The sequence below is a fragment of the Anolis carolinensis genome, chromosome 1, assembly GCF_035594765.1.
Source record: "Anolis carolinensis isolate JA03-04 chromosome 1, rAnoCar3.1.pri, whole genome shotgun sequence".
In the NCBI taxonomy this organism is placed as follows: domain Eukaryota; kingdom Metazoa; phylum Chordata; class Lepidosauria; order Squamata; family Dactyloidae; genus Anolis; species Anolis carolinensis.
In genome coordinates, this window is record NC_085841.1 from 313,652,476 (window position 1) to 313,673,399 (window position 20,924).

The 20,924-nt window shown below is 40.8% G+C and overlaps 1 protein-coding gene across 1 annotated transcript; it reads right to left on the reverse strand.

The window, feature by feature from the left end:
- Positions 1–642: 642 nt before the first annotated feature.
- Positions 643–18,295, reverse strand: gchfr (GTP cyclohydrolase I feedback regulator). The gene is made up of 3 exons (XM_003224772.4): positions 18,140–18,295; positions 4,230–4,324; positions 643–1,381 (listed from the first exon to the last, which is right to left on the reverse strand). Exons 1-3 carry the CDS (start codon positions 18,173–18,175, stop codon positions 1,228–1,230), a joined length of 285 nt encoding a protein of 94 aa, XP_003224820.1. The 5' UTR covers positions 18,176–18,295; the 3' UTR covers positions 643–1,227.
- Between the last annotated feature and the right edge of the window lie 2,629 nt (positions 18,296–20,924).

Sequence of the window (20,924 nt, forward strand, 5' to 3'; positions counted from 1 at the left end):
AAAACTGCCAAAGGTATCTCTACAAATGGCCATAAATCATACAAAATGTCTCATGTTTATACAGTGTCTCTTCACATTTCCTGTGCGAAGATCACAAGTCATAGCTCTAATATATCGAGTTAATGTGGGTAACATTGAATAGGAGATTTTACTAAAACAGATTCAAGTGTATAGAAAAGAATGAAGGACTTTATGTTGAAAGGAGGAATTCAACAAAGAGTACTTCTGAAGTCTCATTACTGCTTTTTCTATTTATGTGTTTTTAAGCGTTTAGTAGTACCTACCTACAGTATCCATAAACATACAAATACTGTTTGTCCTTTTTGGTTGTCCATATCACTAAACTGGATCACACATAAGTATTGCCTTTATGGTCTAAACATCATATTTGTATAGGAAGTAAAGACCTTGTGCAATTCAGATTAGACACGAAATAAATACTCATGCAGTTTTAAGCAAAGGAAAAGCTGTGTAAGGTCACTGTGCCATTCTGATCCATCATGTTTTAATGGAGTATCTGCCCACATTTTCTGTGTCTTATATAGTCATCATTTTTCAGGATTTCGTTGGAAGCGTTGAAATTCTTATTCACCAGTGTATCAAAATGTACCAAACCACAAAATTTCCAAAGGTGATGTCAAGTCTGTTTCCTTTAATTCTTTATTATTTTACCAGTTACTTTAAGAATGATTTCAGTACACATAGTTCAAAATGATTCCAGCAATGAAGGGACAGCTAATATATTTATAAAATTCACGTTGAAATATTTACAAGATCTTCTGTTTGTAGTGTACATGTAAATTGTTGAAAATCACATATTACAACAACAGAATTTTCAATACGAACACTGTAGCTTATTTTCATCAATTATGAAGAATTTGTTCTATAGCATTCTTTTTAAAGCATCTGCAGAATTGGCCATTTTCTGCTTTATCTTGCCACTACCTGTACCAGTAAGTCTGTTTCTTACATAGTGAATTTCCTAATACTAGGTTGCTATCATTGAGTAGAATCAAGTGAGGATAACTACAAATACTGGTTCAAATCAGTTCTCAAAAATGATTGATTCCTATGAAAGTTCCAATCTGCCAGCGCTTGAAGCTTCAGTGGACCACTTTTATTCCTATAATGTTCTTGAAATGATGTCTGTTTGATACAGGGTTTTGACTAACTGCTGTCATGACACCTAAAAATATACAACACATTTGAGTGACTTACAGGAATATCTTAGGCAGGCAGATAATTTGAGTTCTGTGTACTTTCTTTGTGGAGACACCACACCAATGTCTGCCCCACTCCCGTCATGCTGATCACTCGGTAGCCACATTTCTCCAGTTTGTCCAAGACGATCCGGGGGGCATCCTGCACATAGTATTCCCAGCTGTTGTAACGAAGATATAGAATGAGGAAAGCAGTTTTCCAGAGAACTTCCAATAATCTTTATCGAAATAGTCTTAGACTATTGAATCTTGAGATTCTAACAACAGAATATGTGCAAGATGTATGTCATAGATTGTATTCTAAGTCTTTATGAAGAGTTTGAAAATGGAGCAAAAGCAGTCAAGGGACAGGAAAAATCAGCTATGAGTATTTCTGCAGTGTTTCAAGAACAAGATTTTATTGTACTTTATTAAATCCTAGACATCATATTTGCAGCTTAATTTTCATATGCTGGAAATGTCTCCCTGAATTCCTCTCAAGAGTTTTGGTGGGGACATTTCTGAGAAAAGAAACAGTATTAGGTAGCAAAGGCATTCATATTAATTAAAATGGAGGTCCTGCTATCTGGTTCAAATAAGATTATAGGAAATAGATTAAAATACCCATGTATAAATTAATTAAATTGTTAACTAGCTTTTTGTATCAAAATAGAACAAGTTATATATAAATCTCATGTTCTTACGTGCTTATGTTTAGGGTACTGTTGTGCAAGAAATGTAAGCATTGCAATCATATGAATTTATCTTTGTGTGCCATTTTAGAGAGCAGATCCATTAAGATTCACTATACTATTTACAAAATCTGCAGGCCTCTTTGCAATATGAAATGCCCCATTTCATGCTGCAGTCAGACCAACATGTATTGTAAATATAAAAGAGTTTACTTTGGCTGTGAAAACATTTAGTATAGACTCCCCCTCTACCAATTTAAAGATCACATTGCAGAGCTGTATGCAATGTATACATTGAGCAATAAGAAAAAAATCTCATTAAGTGTTAAGACTACAATTTAAGAATTGAACCACTTAAAATAATTAGAAATATAATACAAATCTTGTTCTGCTACCTCCTTTTTCCAAATGAATAAAGGATAATTAATACCTAGAAAACATTTTCAGAATTGCTGTAATCCTTGCTGTACAGTAAGAGTAAGTGACCTGGACTACATCTCCCACAGGTCATAATCATTGGCCACAGTGGTTGAGGATTTAGAGAGTTCTAGTCCTAATATTTAAAGGTCCTTAGATGACCTGACCCTGCCATACACCTGATTTTAGATAGGCGGTATGCCTCAATGGTGAGTCGATGTTGAGTACCCAGAACTTTACCAGTTCAGTGCAGTGTCTTCATTTGCTTACTTGTCTGGTTAACTACAGTTGTCTACTACGTTTCTGACAATGCTCCTGAAGTAATTTCATAGTAATCAGAACAGAAAGTCAGGGTATAAATTAAATTTAAAATATTGTCTGGCTTACTATAAAATACAGTTTGTAAAACTTAATCTTTCGACTAAGATTCACCAAAATTATTTTATGGAGAGAGGAAGTATTAGGAGTAACTGGACATTTAAATAGTTTTTAATAACATGTTACAAGCATGTCTATAATTTGAAGGTTGACAGACTGCACAGGAAATATATCTGTCTTCAGATACAGCTCAGTTCCTGCCTTGACATTCTTTTTGTGATGTCCAGACTTCTGTTTTGGTTTCTGAACTGACAGCTCTGTGCTCATCTTCTTGGAATGCAGCATTTCACACCCACAACAATGAGGCCATGTCAAGTGCTACAATCCACACAGGTTGTTTTGCTTTGTTCTCATTTGCTTCCTCTTCCTTTTGTTCAATTGAAGAACTGGAGGAAGTTATACATTTCGTCACCATAGTGCAGAAAAAACATTTCTCCAAAACTAAATCTCGAATCTTAGCAAATGGATGGAGTAAGGATTCGAACCTGAACTATTCAAAGATAGTCGAGCTGATGGCTAGTGTAAAATCTGACACAAGCGACTGGTATTTCTGCCAATGAGGATATCCAAAAGTTGTTCTCAAAGTGGAATACTCTTGCACACTTAAACCTGCCTGAATTGGCCACTTACATATTGCCAAAAAAGAAGAAAGAGGAGACCGCTTTTTGTAAAATGTTTTAAAACTACCTTCAAATAGTACATCCACGTATCTGGTTGTCTATATGAAATTTTGGAAATAATATAATTTCAATAGAAGTATAGTATATCTCATACTGAGAAAGAATGTGAATAGAATGCTAAAAATGGTGTGTGATGTGATGTGCTTTTCTCTTGTATCCTTTAAATAATGTTTTGACTGTACAGATATACCTTAAATAATCAACTCAGGAAATCCATGCAGAGTTAAACAAGAATATTGGGAAGCAGGGGCTATTGATCTTGCCTGTTTATCAGGCACACATAGTTACAGTAGGATCAACTAAATGAGAATCTCATTCTTTCCCATCTCCAACTTTACTGCATTGTTTACTGGAGACATGATGCAGCAATCTTGCACTAGAAGTCTATGCTTCCTTCATCAATTGCAAAACTGGAGGAAGTTATAGATCTTGACACCATAGTGAGTCCCCTCGGGAAGATAGGGCGGGTTATAAACAAAATATTTTTATCATCTTCCTAATATTGCTACTACTCAAAAACCTTCAAGAAGGCAGAGGTCAAGGAGGAAGAAGGGGAGTTGGGTGGACTTAAAAACTTTGTACAATGTATTTGTTTTGTCTGCTGCATTTGTCTGAGTTTTTTTTTCCTATCATGATACTTTATTTTGGAATTATAATTTCATGATTGATTTGAGATTCCTAGAGATGTGGTTTATCTAGGGATCTCTAGGTCCTGCAGCACAATTCCATGGTCAAATTTCAGAAAAAAATGGAAGACTCAAAGATTCCTAGAAGAACTGTAAAAGAACGAGAACAAAGAAAAGAATGAGAAAGGCAATGAAAGATGGCAGCAAAGGGCAAGTCAAAAACACAGAAATACTTACAAATGATTTCCTAGCATATTTCTTTTTGTGGCCCCAAGGTAGTTCATCAAGTTTGGATCAGAATGCTCATCGCCAACCATTGTGGGCCCAACTTCCTGCAAAAATAAAGGTAATGTTCCATTACCTGAAAACCATGAGATATCAGCCATCAGGGCATTTCATCCTGTCCAGCAGAGGTAGGAGATAATATGTGATCCTCTCACTTTTTTTGGACTGTAACTCTTATGATCATTCACCATTTGCAATGCTGGCTTGGACTGATAGAAGTTGCAATCCAGCAACCTTTGAAGGCATAAACATTCTCAATACTTGCCATTTAACAAAAGCTATATGTTGGCACAATCTCAACTAGTGTTCTCTGAACAAGTGTTTATGTTGCCTGGGAACCATGGGTACTACGGTCCAACACCTGGAGGATTAAGCTGAGGAAGATGCTCTAAAATACAGTTAAGAGACATGCTTTCTCTGGTCAATATTTGTCTTGGAAAGTGTACATAAAAGCATTTGATGCATTCAAAATTTAGTTAGGCATGTCAGTTATAGTCACACCTAAATAACAATACTGCCATAACTGTCCATGTCAGTAAAAAAACCCAGGTTATACTGCTGTGATGAAATGCACAGGAAGTCACACTGGAAGATAAAAAAAACAACAACCAGGTTGTTAACCAGCATTTGCTAACCTTGTGTATTTTGCCAGCATTGAGATATCACCGGGTTTCAGTTTATTTGTGTGTGTAGTTAAAGTAATTCCTTTAACAATATGGAGAAATTCTTCCATATATAGATCAGATAGTGCAAATGGGTATATACAAATCCATAGTATCAAGTCATTTGTTCTTTTTGTGCCTGGTCAAGAAACCATTCAGTAATTGATTGGGTAGCCATTTACTACTCTTAATAAAGGTAAAGGTTTTCTCCTGACATTAAGTCCAGTCGAGTCTGACTCTGGGGGTTGGTGCCCATCTCCATTTCTAAGCCGAAGAGCCAGCATTGTCCATAGATACCTCCAAGGTCATATGGCTGGCATGACTGCATGGAGCGTCGTTACTTTCCCGCCAGAGTGATACCTATTGATCTACTCACATTTGCATGTTTTCGAACTGCTAGGTTGGCAGAAGCTGGGGCTAACAGCAGAAGCTCACCCCGCTCCTCAGATTTGAATCCCAACCTTTCAGTCAGCAAGTTCAGCAGCTCAGCGGTTTAACTACTCTTACTTTGAACTAATTCATTTTTGTTTATTTTCATATTCTAGTTCATCTTATAGCTGCTTCAATACCTTTTGGACCAGCTAGTGGAGAAAAATAACATTATATGTAAGTGCCTTAGAAAATATAAAATTAAAAAGAAATGAATTAAAAAGATAGTGAATAGTTGAGTAGAAAGATAACTAAATAGCTAGTTGCTTGTCTGATGTAGCCAGAGGAAGATAGGAATTAAATGCTCTGTAACAGCTCCCCCTACAGGTTGGAGAAGGACTGCCGAATCCAATTCCATTATCTTATACAAGATAACCTTATACAAGCCCCTGGTGGTGCAATGGGTTAAACCCTTGTGTCAGGCTCACTTCAAAGAAACAGCATGAACGCAGATCAAAGATAGCTGCTCTCAAAACTCATCTTTATTGAAGAATACATGACTTTGAAAAAGTCGAGAATGACCTAATGTTTACATACAACCATTTTTATCATCTTTGTTGCAACGTCACACCACACGTAAATATCATCATCAAAACCCCACCCCCTGTATCACATTACTACTATTCCCACACAGGCTACCAATTATAATTGTTTATACTTTCAACCCCGAGTTCCCATGATCTTCTATCTTCTTCTGCCAGGTGCTTTCATGAGACATTCAGGATTATTTATGTTATGACTCCAAGTCCAGGGCTTGGAAATTCAGCCCTGGGACTTGGTTCCATGACATGGCGCCCCCCTTTTCTTCGTCCTCCTCTTCTGTGCTTCTTTCATCACCATCCTGAAATAAATCAAACAATAATTCTAGGTGTCCATTTTATCCAAAGTACCCATATACTTTTTCAATAGACTGCGATGGAATACTGGATGTATTTTCCCCAAACTTTTTGGCAAAGCCAATTGGAAAGTCACTTCGTTTATCACACCCTGTATCCTGAATGGTCCAATATATGTGGGGCCCAGTTTTCTTGAAGGTAGCCCCAATTTGATGTTTTGTGTACTTAACCACACTAAATCCCCTTTCTCCAATTTATCGCCTTCCATCCTTTTCCTGTCTGCAAATGTCTTATACCTTTTGTGTGCTTCTTTTAAGGATGCAGTCACTTGACTCCAACATTCAAGCATTTGAGTTTTCCATTTCCCTGCCCCTGTTTCTTCATTCTCTGCCCATCTTGGCAATTGGGGCAGAGGCTGTATTTCATACCCGTAAACCACTTCAAAGGGGGTTTTATTCGTTGCGGAGTGTATAGTCGAATTAAAAGCTAGTTCCGCGAAAGCTAGCCACTTAGACCAGTCATTTTGTCTCAAATTAGAGTACATGCGAAGGAACTGCCCAAGTGTCTGTTGAGTACGTTCTACTGCCCCATTCGTCATGGGGTGAAAAGCAGAACTTAGGCTCCTTTCTGCTCCTAGCATTTCCAAGAATTTGTCCCAAAATTTTGCTGTGAACTGAACACCCCTGTCACTGACCACCCTACTGGGACATCCATGAAGTTTGTAAATGTGGTTTATGTATAATTCAGCCAGTTTCTCTGCCGATGGTAGTTTCGTCAGTGCTATAAAGTGGGCCTGTTTAGAAAACAGGTCTAATACTGTCCAAATATAGCGATATCCCTTGCTAACCGGCAGTTCTCCCACAAAGTCCATAGCTACACATTCCCAAGGCCTTGTAGGTTCTGCTACTGTTTGTAATAGTCCCATTGGCTTCCCTCCTCTCGATTTATTTCTTGCACAGTCATCACATTGAATAACATGATTTTTTATGTCCTTTCTCATCCCTGGCCACCAACAGTGTTTTGCTATCGCCTTTATTGTTTTTGTAATCCCTGTATGACCAGCGCTCTGGTTATTATGAAAACAATGCAAAATCTTAATTCTCAATATCGTTGGGATATACAGTTTCTTTTTCACGAACCAAAATCCCCCCTTCTGTTCTCCCTTTTCTGCGTTGGATGCGATCCACTGATCTCCTTCATATGACTGCCTCAGTTCTTTTCCCCAACTATCTTCTTCATCAAATTTGATAGTGGCAGCGCTCTCTCTTTGGGCCTGTGCTCTTGTACTGACAGCCAATCCCCATTGTTTATCGGAAAATAATGTTCCTTCTTTTGTTGTAGTTATGCCCTCGTGTTGAGGCATGCGTGAAAGAGCATCTGCCAAGACATTCTGTTTCCCTTGGAAAAACTTTAATTGGAAATCGAACCTGCTGAAGTATTGTGCCCATCTAATTTGCTTGGGGGACAATTTTCGAGGAGATTTTAAATACTGGAGGTTCTTATGGTCAGACCAAATTTCAAATGGGATTCCACTCCCTTCGAGGAAGTGTCGCCAGCATTCTAAGGCTTTTAGTATCGCTAATGCTTCTTTTTCCCATATGGGCCAACATTTTTCAGTTTCACTGAACTTCCGAGACAAATATCCACAAGGTTTTAAGTTCCCATTTTGATCTTTTTGCAATAGTACTGCCCCGTACGCACAGTCTGAAGCGTCGCAATGGATTATGAAAGGGCTCCGGATGTCGGGGTGTTTTAGGACAGGTTCTTCTGTAAAGCGTCCTTTTAGGGTTTCAAAAGCCTTTTGGCATTCCGGCGTCCAACTCAGTTTGGCGCCAGGGGCTTTCACTTTTGCTGTCTCCCCTTTCCCTTTTGTTTTTAAAAGTTCGGTAAGGGGTGCGGTTATTTGTGCAAATCCTTTTATGAACGATCTATAAAAATTTGCAAACCCTAGAAATGATTGCAACTGCCTCCTTGTTTGAGGTACTCCCCATTCTTTTACATCTGATACTTTAGACGGGTCCATAGCTAATCCGTCTGGAGATATCCGATACCCCAGAAAGTCAATTTGAGTTTTATTGAATTCACATTTGGACAGTTTTGCATACAGCTTTGCTTCCCTTAGTCTTTGCAAAACTTCCCGGACCAATTCCACGTGCTTTTCTTTATCTTCGCTCACGATCAGGATGTCATCCAGAAATATGAATACTCCCCGGTACAACAGTGGGTGCAGGATTTCATTTATAAGCTGCATAAAGCAACCGCCGCCATTTTTTAATCCAAAAGGTAAAATTAAATATTCAAAATGGCCGAATGCGCAGGAAAATGCAGTTTTCCAAGTATCCTCTGGTTTGATTCTTAATTTATGATACGCTTCAATTAAATCTAGTTTAGTAAATATGCTCCCTTTCTTCAATACGGTAATCAAATCCTTTACTAAGGGCATAGGGTATTTATTGTCCTTAGTAATTGCATTTAAATTTCGATAGTCAATGCACAGTCTTAAAGAGTTGTCTTTCTTTCTTCTAAATAACACTGGGGCTCCCAGAGGGGAGTTGGATGGCTTAATGAAGCCCCGTGCCAGGTTCTTATCAATATATTTCCTCAATTCTTCTTTCTCCTGAACAGACATTGGATACACTTTTGGTTTTGGTAAGTTTGCCCCTGGAGTTATTTCAATTTCTACTTCTATATTCCTTTTGGGAGGTAACTTACTTGCCTCTTTCTGATTGAAAACATCCACAAAATCTCTGTATTCAGGGGGCAATAGCTGTTGGTCTATTTCCCCTTCTTCATCCCCCTCGTTCTCTTCTTCTGCTACTTTGCTTATCTCCAATTGTGTTTGTTGCTCTTTAAATGCTAGGCTCTTTCCCCTCCAATCTACTTCGGGGTTAGCTTGTTCGAGCCATGGGATCCCTAGTATGACATTGTATGTGGCAATAGGGGCTATCACGAAGGATATTCTTCCTTCCCATTTGCCTATTTTACATGGGACCCCCTGTATTTCCTTCGTAGATACTTCCCCAGCAGCAACTGATCCATCTAGCTGCGAAAATGCAATTGGGGAGTCAAGCAGCGTCTGCTGGCATTTCAGCGCCCCCGCTAATTCCGGAGTTATAATGTTCCTAGAACAACCGCAATCCACGAATGCCCTGCAGGTGGCCCGATTCTCTAACCCCGACAGGCAGATCGGCACTACCAGCATGCGTTTGTCTTGACTCACCAGCCTCTCTGGAGATTCTGGGGCTCGCACCTCCTCCTCCGCTCGTCTCCCGGCTGCTGGCTTGGGCTTTGAGGCTTTTGGCGGCTCCCCCTTCCGGGCCCAACATTCTGCTGCTCGATGGCCCGTCTTCCCACATACAAAGCATCCCGGCTTAGGTCTGTTGTCATCTCCTTTGAAGGGGATCCCCGGCCTCCCTCCGGGTCTTTCCTGCTTCCTCGTTTCTCCTCGACCCCTCGCTGCCGGTCTCTGCTGGCCGCCGCCGCCGCCGCTCCGGAATCGCTTCACTTGGGCCAAGGTGGATTCGACGCGCCCCGCCAGTTGGATCCAACCCCTTAGTGTTTCTGGGTCGTCTCTGTGCGCCGCCCAACTAAAAACCTCGGGGCGTAGTCCCTCTTTGAATATCTCCACTTTGGTCACCTCAGACCACTCTGGCACCCTTTCTGCGAGATGGAGGAATTCCTCTGCATACTCGGGCACCGTTTTATCCCTCTGCTTTATACCTTTAAGCTGGTCTCGAGCCCTCAATTGCTCTAGCTGGTCTCTAAACCGGTTTTCCAGTGCGGCGAGGAATCGGGGCACTGACCTCAAGCACGGGTCGCGTCTGGCATGTAATTGCACATACCAGCTGGCCGCTCCCCTCTTTAGCGTGTTGCCGATGGCCCGAACCATGCTTCCTTCGGAGGGGAATGTGTGTGCATTGTCCTCCATGTATCCTCTGATGCCAATGAGGAAAAAGTTCAGTTCGGATGATTCCCCTCCGTATTCTAGTTTGAGCTCCTCTCTCCTAGGCATCCATTCTACAGCCCGTTGCTGCTGTATGGGAGGTCTGTGGAAGGGTTGCATCGGGTTCCCTTGGGCTGCCCCTTTGAACACGCCGCGCCCCATCCCGGCGGTCGTTCCCCGCGGCTCCCGAAATTCTGCCGCTGCTGTCGGTCCTTCCACCCATCCGAATGCGGGCCTCGCTGTAGCCCCCGCACCTCGCCTTCCTTCGTCATACGGCACATCCTCCTCCTCTCCATGGATCTCCGGCTCCTCTTCGCCTTCCTCCGCCAACCCACTGGACCCGATGCCTGGTCCCAATGGTCTTTCAACCCCGACGCCCATTCGGGGGGTTGGGAGTCCTGTTGGAGTTGGCGGCCTCAGAGTTCCCAGTGCTTGCTGGCGCTCAACCTCGCGCGCCATTCTGTCCCGGAACTCCAGCTCCTGCCAATATTCCTCGTCCCCCTCGCCGCCTGCTGCTACGGGGCTCCGTGTCGAGGCGCGCTGGCCCCTCTGGCTCCAAGCCTCATCCTTGCTCGGCTCTCTGTCGGCGCCATCTCGGGTGGGCTCCTTCAGGAGATTCTCTTCCAATAGTGGCACCAATCTCCCCACGGTTTCCGACAGCCTGGACAGGTTGGTCTCCAAGATAGATAACCGTAGGGCCACGGTCTCCGGCATGCTCCCCCCAGACCCCCAACTGGTTTCTGCAGCAGCCGAGACGCCCCTTCCTCCTCTGGGAATCCTCTGGGTCACGCCGTCCGGTCTGGGGTACCCCGTAGAGGAAGCAATAGATTGTAGCGTTTCTTCCCCCAGCGGCCGGGCTTCTGGCAGGGCCCTCCCCGCTCCTTTTGGGCTTTGATCGCCCCCTCCACTCATCTTCACTTCACTGCGACTCCGCAGGATGGTGAGAATGTGATTCTCGACTTTAATGTCAGGCTCACTTCAAAGAAACAGCATGAACGCAGATCAAAGATAGCTGCTCTCAAAACTAATCTTTATTGAAGAATACATGACTTTGAAAAAGTCGAGAATGACCTAATGTTTACATACAACCATTTTTATCATCTTTGTTCCAACGTCACACCACACGTAAATATCATCATCAAAACCCCACCCCCTGTATCACATTACTACTATTCCCACACAGGCTACCAATTATAATTGTTTATACTTTCAACCCCGAGTTCCCATGATCTTCTATCTTCTTCTGCCAGGTGCTTTCATGAGACATTCAGGATTATTTATGTTATGACTCCAAGTCCAGGGCTTGGAAATTCAGCCCTGGGACTTGGTTCCATGACACCCTTGTGCCGGCAGGACTGCTGACCGATAGGTCAGCGGTTCAAATCTGGGGAGTGGGTGAGCTCCTTCTGTCAGCTCCAGCTCCCCATGAGGGGACATGAGAGAAGCCTCCCACAAGAATGATAAAACATTAAAACATCTGGCCATTCCCTGGGCAACGTCCTTCCAGACGGCCAATTCTCTCACACCAGAAGCAACTTGCAGTTTCTCAAGTCGCTCCTGACATGAAAAAAAAAATAATCAAGCTCCAAAATGCTTAGGAATAGAAAATGGATGCTTAGGAAAAATTTGAACCCTACAAATAGTACCTTATTGACTCTGTTATGACCTATTGAATGTAATCAGGAAGCAACACAGATCTTTATTATAACTGTTTAATGACCTCTTTAATTCAAGTTGTTCTCAATATCATATACTTTCATCAGTCAGTCTTCTTGCGATGGAATACCCAGATCCTTTCATCTCTGGGCATAGAGCAGTCTTGTAGCTGTGGTTGTATACTGAATAATTATTTCATTCTTCCTCGGCAGTTGGCCACCCATCAATCCCAATAAGAAAATTTCAACTGAATTTTTAATTTCAAAATGTTCTTCATGAAGCAATGCATCTGGATCCAAAATTCTTTTGTCTTAAGAAATGTCCACCATATGTAATAAAAAGTTCCCTCTTGGTGATTATATTTCAAGCATATAATGGTAATAAAGGTAAAGGTTTTCTCCTGACATTTAGTCTAGCCATGTCTGCGGGATGGTGCTCATCTCCATTTCCAAGCCAAGAGCCGACGTTGACCATAAATGCCTCTAAGGTCATGTGGCCAGCATGACTACATGGAGCACTGTTATCTTCCCACCAGAGCAGTACCTATTGATCTACTCACATTTGCTTATTTTCGAACTACTAGGTTGACAGAAGCTAGGGCTAACAGCAGGAGCTCACCCCACTCTCAGGATTTGAACCACCACCATTTCAGTCAGCAAGTTCAGCAGTTTACCTGCTGTGCCACCAGGGGGTCCCCTATATAGTGGTAGAACACATGGTGTTTAAAAAATCTATACAAGATCCTATTATAATATTACATTTTACACTTGTCCACATTTTCTCCCACTGGCCCACCTGCATATTATGACCAACATTCTGAACTCACTTTACCATACATTTCTTAACTTGTCCATCTTCCATTTCTATTTTCAACAGCTGTTTGTACACCTTAGTATTGGCACTTATTCAGCAGTCCTGCATATGTATGAATACATGTTCTAAGATTTCTTTCTGTTTTATATATACTTTTGGATTTGGTTTAGCGCCTTTTTCAAGACTGTGAGTTGCTTTGAGGTTTCTTTTAATGGCAAGTGACATCAAATGCTTTAAATAAACAAAGATATACAGCTGGGTGATGACACTGCAGACTTCTTCTAGTGAAAAACATGTTTCAATCCAGCTGTATTTTCTTGCTAATCATCCAGTAAATTAATATGTATTCCAGCTCCTTCAATCCCCAGGGGAAAGGAAACAGAGAGCTGGCAAGCAATTTTGTGCATTCTGAGGCCTGGCAGATATAATGAAATGGTATTCCTTGAAATCCTGGCTGTAGAATAACTAGTAAATAATGCTGTAATCATAATTTTGTTCTGTTATAGGGAAGTGGATTTGTTAATGCTTTAATGCTCGAAACCATGGATATTAAACTCATTTTCATCAAGGTCCACATGTGCCTTATGGTTGCCCTCAAAAGGCTATTGAACCCATGAGCTGAGAATCAGTGGATACAGAAGGCCAACTATAATGTTTTTACACAGTGTGTTTAGAAATAGCAACCTCCCAAGCCTTTCACACTTTATTTGTTGATGTATATATTTGCTAACCTGTATTCTATGTGTATGTTGATTTGCCAGTTTGACTGTACCTCTTTGGTGTGGGAGGGTTTATAGACATGTGATTGTACTGAGCATGTTCAGACTAAGGACTCCATTTTATATTCAGTCTTCTTAGCACCTTATTGGAGGTGGAAGTCTGCTGAACACCTCATTGGAGGTGGATGTGTCTGCTTTCCACTTCAGTGGAGGTGAATGCATGTTGCTGTTTTGGACTTCAATGCAGAAGTATGATCTATGCACTTCAGTGAGTACATCTATACCTATAGACTATGGACTATTGATTAAAATGATACCCTGTGTATTCAACACAGAGAAGAACTACATTTTATCAATAAACGAACTTTAATAAGAAATGTGCCTGGATGGTGAATTAATACAAGACCTTTTTGAGTAAATAAGATATGTTATTCCGACGATTAATTATTAGGTTGAACTATCTGCCCATCCAACTATAGGATTTTCTGCCACTACTATTTTGCACTTTATGTACTATTTTGACTGAGAAACTACCTCTCCCATTTTGATATATTCTGCACTTTGGCCCAGATCCTTGTTTTAGTCTCCTGTTTTTAATACTTTATGCTGTATGTTGATTACTATGATGGTTTTATTGATATTGATGTTTTACTGTTGGAATAATTGTTTTATCGTTTTATTGTTGTATGTTTCGGGCTTTGTCCCCATGTAAGCCGCTCCGAGTCCCCACTGGGGAGATGGGGCGGGGTATAAAAATAAAGTTGTTATTATTATTATTATTATTATTATTATTATTATTATTATTATTATTATTTCAAAGAAGACTTTGTTTTTTTTATCTCTGAGTGAATATTTTAAACTAAGAGGTTTCAAGGGAGTGTTCTTCTTTTGGGCAATAAGAATTACAATTAGAACTGACACTGCAATTTCAACTTCAAAGAAACAACCATCATCCACTAACCAAATATATTTTTGTAGTGGCGTGCCTTTGTCCTTGGCAGTTCAAAGACATGGTTCTTCAGTTTAACAGCTGAGATACCTGTGTGCCATTATATGAACGCCTATTAATATCACTTGTTCAAAGGATTGACTTCTAACAAGGTCATACTTTTCTTGAATAGTGGTTTTCAAAAGGTGGTCTCCACATGTTTATGGAGATTCACATTAGCGAAACGGATGTGACATCATTTTTACCTTTTCAATAAGGTTATGACTGCCATTTATTTAAAAAGAGAAATGTGCCCAGAGACTGGGTGCTTTTATTTCCAATAGGTTATGGGATTTCCAATATAGTGGTCATTGCTCTTTAGTTTTCACCCAGTTTGGGTCCCCAGATGTTACTGAACAACTCCTATCATTTTTTATTATCCACCCTGTGGCCTGGGGATATCGGGAATTGCAACCCAACAGTAACTGTGGCTTTGAGACTGAGGAAAGGTTTATGGGAATCATATCCACAAGCCTTGTATATACATTCAAGCCCCACTATTCTGACTAAACAAAACAAACAGCAGCCTTCCAGATGTTACTGCATCACAACTCCCATCAGCTCTAGTCATGAGATCTAATGATGAGAAATACAGGAATTATAGTTCAGCATCTGGAGAGCCAGATAAAATGGCATGACAGATTCAGCCCGCAGGCCTTGAGTTTGCCACCTGTGCTCTAAAACCTCTTGTGTTTATACTATGTTTATTTAAGGTAAAGGTAAAGATTTCACCTGACATTAAGTCCAGTCATGTCTGACTCTGGGGTGTGGTGCTCATCTCCATTTCTAAGCCGAAGAGCCGGCGTTGTCTGTAGACACCTCCAAGGTCATGTGGCTGGCATGACTGCATGGAGCGCCGTTACCTTCCCGCCGCAGCGGTACCTATTGATCTACTCACATTGGCATGTTTTCGAACTGCTAGGTTGGCAGGATTATGTTTATTTATAAAATCATTTTTCCCCATCTTCCATGGAAATAATCCATGAAAGAACATTACAAATAAATAATAGGATTTATCACTCTTATTTAATCACGCATACATTTACCCGAGAGTAAATATTATTCAAAATTTCAACAACTGAATATATATTATACAAATATATTTTGAACAGATGCTCATTTGAACATCTGGTTGCAAAATTGGGATATTTGGTTGTCTACTGAAAGCTACACTTAAACATAGTCATGGTTGTTCAATTTTTCCTTGCTTCTTTTAAATGATGTCTGCCTTCTCTTTTATTTATAAGGTTTTTGCGAAACACAAAGCTGAAAACAAAACAAAATTGTGTACGAATAAGTAAGCCTACTTTTAAAATCGTAAATGTTAATGTACTGCTCTGCAGAACAGTTCATAAGGATATAGTTGTTATCATGGCATGAAAACAAGCATTGAAAGATCATGCAAGGCCAATGCAATTAGTCAAGCAGTAGTTTCATTCTGGGCTGTGAGATAGAAAAGACCATCTGTACATAGCTGGACAAGCTATGTGACTGATTTCATAAAAACAGTATTTCTTGATCAAGTTTTAATCTCTGGAGTCATCTATCATGTGCTACAGGAGAAAGAGGACCAGGCAGGAAAATATGATACATAAGAAACATTATTATTGTTGTTGTTGTTGTTGTTGTTATTATTATTATTATTATGTTTATTTACACCCCACTTTTTCTCTTCACAAAGGAGACTCAAAGAGTATCATTTCTGATATTCAGATGGTCACATGCTTATTGCTGAGACATATGTTATTGCCTGTGTCATCATGGAAGGATACGTGGCAAAAGGAACAGAATTTGATGTATTGTCAAAGGATTTCATGGCCGGAATCACTGGGTTGTTGTGAGTTTTCTGGGCTATATGGCCATGTTCCAGAAGCATTATTTCCTGACATTTCACCTGCCTCTATGGCAGGCATTCTCAGAGGTTGTGAGGTCTGTTGGAAACTAGGCAAGTGGGGTTTATATATCTGTGTAAGATCCAGGGTGGGAGAAAGAACTCGTTAGTTTGAGACAGGTGTGAATGTTGCAATTGGCCACCTTGATTAGCATTGAATAACCTTGCAGCTTTAAAGCCTGCTTGCTTCCTGCCTGGGGGAATCCATTGTTGGAAGGTGTTAGTTGGCCTTGATTTTTTTTTTCCTATCTGGAATTTCCCTGAATTCAGCTTTTAAAAAAAGACAAATCAAATTTCAGTTCTTAAAGTAGAGTTGACAGCTATGGACCATTAGATGTTTCTGAACTGCAAACCTCTGCACTGTGGAATTAGTGATATTTCTGAACTGTAAACCGGTTATGTTGGGTAGCTATCATGGGTGTTGTAGTCTAACAAGGGCCAGTTTTAAAACTAGACAGCTGGGCTGTCAGTTGGCCATGCTGTCCATGAGTCATGAGAGTTGTCGTTTGGATGGCATCGAAACATGCTGGACAATAGCAGGTGGTAAATACAACCTACAACTGGTTAATGGGTCGCTGTGAGTTTTCTGGGCTGTATGGCTATGTTCCAGAAGCATTCTCTCCTAACGTTTTGCCCACATCTATGGCAGGTATCCTGAGAGTCTGTGAGGTCCTATGCCTGTCATAGATGTGGACAAAACATCAGGAGAGAATGCTTCTGGAACATGGCCATACAGCCCGGAAAACTCACAGCAACCCGGAGATTCCGGCCATTAAAGCCTTCGACAACATGTACAATTGGTTATACACTAGAGTCTCATTTACCCAACATAAACAGGCTGGCAAAACATTCGATAATAATGTTAGATAATAAGGAGGGATAAAGGAAAAGCCTATTAAACATCAAATTACATTATGATTTTACAAATTAAGCACCAAAACATCATGTTTTACAACAAATCGACAGAAAAAGCAGTTGAATACATGGTAAAGTTACATAGTAATTACTTTATTTACGAATTGAACACCAAAACATCGCAACGTTGACTATAAAAACATTGACTACTAACAATTGACTACAAATAAAGATAGAATTACATAAAATGAACTTGCAGTAACAACATTCTTGGAAGTTAAATCCATAAAAGGTTCAGTCCTTGCTGCCTGTGGATCTGGGCGGGAGGCAGACTGCATTGGATAATCCAGAATGTTGGATAAGCTAAGATTGGATAAGCTAGACTCTACTGTATTTACTATGTATCTTGATTATACAGCAGTGAAGTTGGCAGAAAGGTTACACCGTGCCTTTGCAACTGCATCTTTGACCTCTGTCTAAGGGTGCATCTACATAGTAGAATGAAGGCAGTTTGGTACCACTTTTGACTGCTCTGGTTCACTGCTACGGAGCATGAGGCCTTTAGCCTTTCCTGCCAAAGAGTGGCCGAGTCTCGCCAAACAACAACCCCCACAATTCCATAGCACAGAACCATGACAGTTAGAGTGGCGTAAAACTTCATTAATTCCACAGTATAGGGCAGGCATGGGCAAACTTTGGCCCCTTCAGGTGTTTTGGACTACAACTCCCACAATTCCTAACAGCCTAACGGCTGTTAGGAATTGTGGGAGTTGTAGTCCAAAACACCTGGAAGGGCCGAAGTTTGCCCATGCCTGGTGTAGAGGCATTCAGAATCAGAAGAAACACTTAAGGGCAATGCAATGCAAGCAGGAGGCGGTTGACTAATCTCAACCAGGCAAAATGTCCCAAAAGCAATATGTTCGACTAAGTAAATTCAGTTCGGACACACAAAAGTCCAGCAGAGTCCAGCCCAGCCTTTTTCTTCCTGCAGCCAAAAGGACGCAAGCCCAGCGCCTGGATGCAAGGTGACCTCCCTCCCTCCCGCTGCCCTGCAGCCCCGACTGGCTCACCATGCGGATCTGCGTGCTGATCAGGACGTACGGCATGATCCCACCGGGGTCCCCGAGGTGGCTGCGGCTCCAGCTCTTTCTGTTTTCCCCAGCTAGGTTCTCCCTCGTGACGCATCCTGTCAATCAAGAGCCCCGCCCTCCCCTGGGGCAGCCAATCTACGAGCGGGAAGCCCGAAGGCGGCACCTCTCTCCCAGAGACGGGAGATGAGAATGTGTGTGTGTGATACATACACTATGTAACAACATTTGAAAATTCTTCTCTTTCTGGTTTGAAAGTGTTATTTCCTGTTTAATTGTGCGGTACTTAGAATCATAGAGTCATAGAATTAGAAGAGACTTCACGGGCCATCCAGTCCAATCCCCTGCCAAGAAGCAGGAAAGTCACATTCAAAGCACCCCCGACAGATGGCCATCCAGCCTCTGCTTAAAAGCCTCCAAAGAAGGAGCCTCCACCACACTCCGGGACAGAGTGTTCTACTGCCAAACAGCTACTTACAGTAGAGTCTCACTTATCCAACATTCTGGATTATCCAATGCATTTTTGTAGTCAATGTTTTCAAAACATCGTGATATTTTGGTGCTAAATTCGTAAATACAGTAATTACTACATAGCATTACTGCGTACTGAACTACTTTTTCTGTCAAATTTGTTGTATAACATGATGTTTTGGTGCTTAATCAGTAAAATCGTAACCTAATTTGATGTTTAATAGGCTTTTCCTTAATGCCTCCTTATTATCCAACATATTCACTTATCCAACTTTCTGCCAGCCCGTTTATGTTGGATAAGTGAGACTCTACTATACTTTGAAAGTACTGCACTAGAGTCTCACGTATCCAACATAAATAGGCCGTTGGATAAGCGAAAATGTTGGATAATAATATTCGTTGGATAAGCAAAAATGTTGGATAATAAGGAAGGATTAAGGAAAAGCCTATTAAACATCAAATTACATTATGATTTTACAAATTATGAACCAAAACGTCATGTTTACAAAAAATTGACAGGGGAAAAAGCAGTTCAATACACTGTAATGTTAAGTAGTAATTACTGTACTGTGTTCACGAATTTAGCACCAAAACATCGCAATGTATTGAAAACACTCACTACAAAAAACATTGGCTACTAACAAATTGACTACAAATAACGATAGAATTGCATAAAATGAACTTACAGCAGCAACATTGTCACAAGTTAAATCCATAAAAGATTCCGTCCTTGCTGCCTAGAGAAACAGCTGTGGATCCAGGCAGGAGGCAGACTGTGTTGGATAATCCAGAACATTGGATAAGCGAAGGTTGGATAAGCGAGACTCTACTGTAGTTGTTATTCTCCGAAACCTTCGTTTTTATGGCTGCTATAAACTATGGTGAATTGGTTGAGACTCTTCTGAGATATTCATTGAAAAACTATAGTAAAATGTGCTGCAGGATGTCCCGCAAAAACCAAGCTTTTGCAGGGTTGCTGTGAAGTTTTCCAAGCTATAAAGCCATGTTCCAGAAGCGTTCTCTCCTGAAGTTTCGCTCACATCTATGGCAGGCATCCTCAGAGGTTGTAAGGTATATTGGGAACTAGGCAAGGAAGATTTATATATCTGTGAAAGGTCCAGGGTGGGAGAAAGAACTCTTCTGCCTGAGGCAAGTGTGAATGTTGCAATTGACCACCTTGATTAGTATTAATAGCCTTGCAGATTCACAGCCTGGCTGCTTCCTGCCTGGGGGAATCCTTTGTTGGGAGCTGTTAACTGGCCCTGACTGTTTCCTGTCTTTAATTCCCCTGCCTTCTGAGTGTTGTTCTTTATTTACTGTCTTGATTTTAGAGTGTTCTTAATACTGGTAGCCAGATTTTGTTCATTTTAATGGTTTCCTCCTTTCTGTTAAAATTGTCCACATGCTTGCAGATTTCAGTGGCTTCTCTGTGTCGTCTGACATGATTGGTAGAGTGGTCAAGCATTTCCGTGTTCTCAAATAATATACTGTGTCAAGGTTGGTTCATCAAATGCTCTGCTATAGCTGACTTCTCTGGTTGAGATACCTCACAACCTCTGGAGATGCCTGCCATAGATGTGGGCAAAAAATCAGGAGAGAATGCTTCTGGAACATGGCCATACAGCCCGAAAAACTCACAGCAATCCAATGATTCTGGACATGAAAGCCTTCAACAACACAAAGCTTTTGCAGTTTCATAAACTTTTCCCATGTTTTTATGATAGAACCAATTAGTAAATTGCATGTATAACCCAGTAACAAAAATCGTGTTACACAGTGTTATCTAGAGTTACAGATTCATACCTGCACTTACATAGTCTGTTACAGTAAGCAATGCACATTTGCAGTGTAGTAGAATTAATGAAGTTTTACATTGCTTTAACAACCCTGACTCAATTATATGAAATCCTGGAAGTTGTAATTTGGTGATGCACTAATCCTCAAACTGCATTAATTCTACAATATAGATGCGTTCCAACTAGGGCTCCTGGGAGTTGGAGGACCCATATTTGGGAAATACCGTCATGAAAAATGGGGTGCACCTACACTATAGAAATAATGTAGTTTGACACCACTTGATCGCCCATGGCTCAATGCTATGGAATAATGGGAGTTATAGTTTTACAAGGTCTTCACCCTTCTCTATCAAAGAATGCCGGTGTCTCACTAAACTACAAAGTATGGGGCCATGGCAGTTAAACTGGTGTCAACTGCATTCATGCCATGTTTTACTGCACCCAGGATGCACCTGAGGCTTCGCATGTATGTATATTTAAATGAATTAAAATAAAAAATA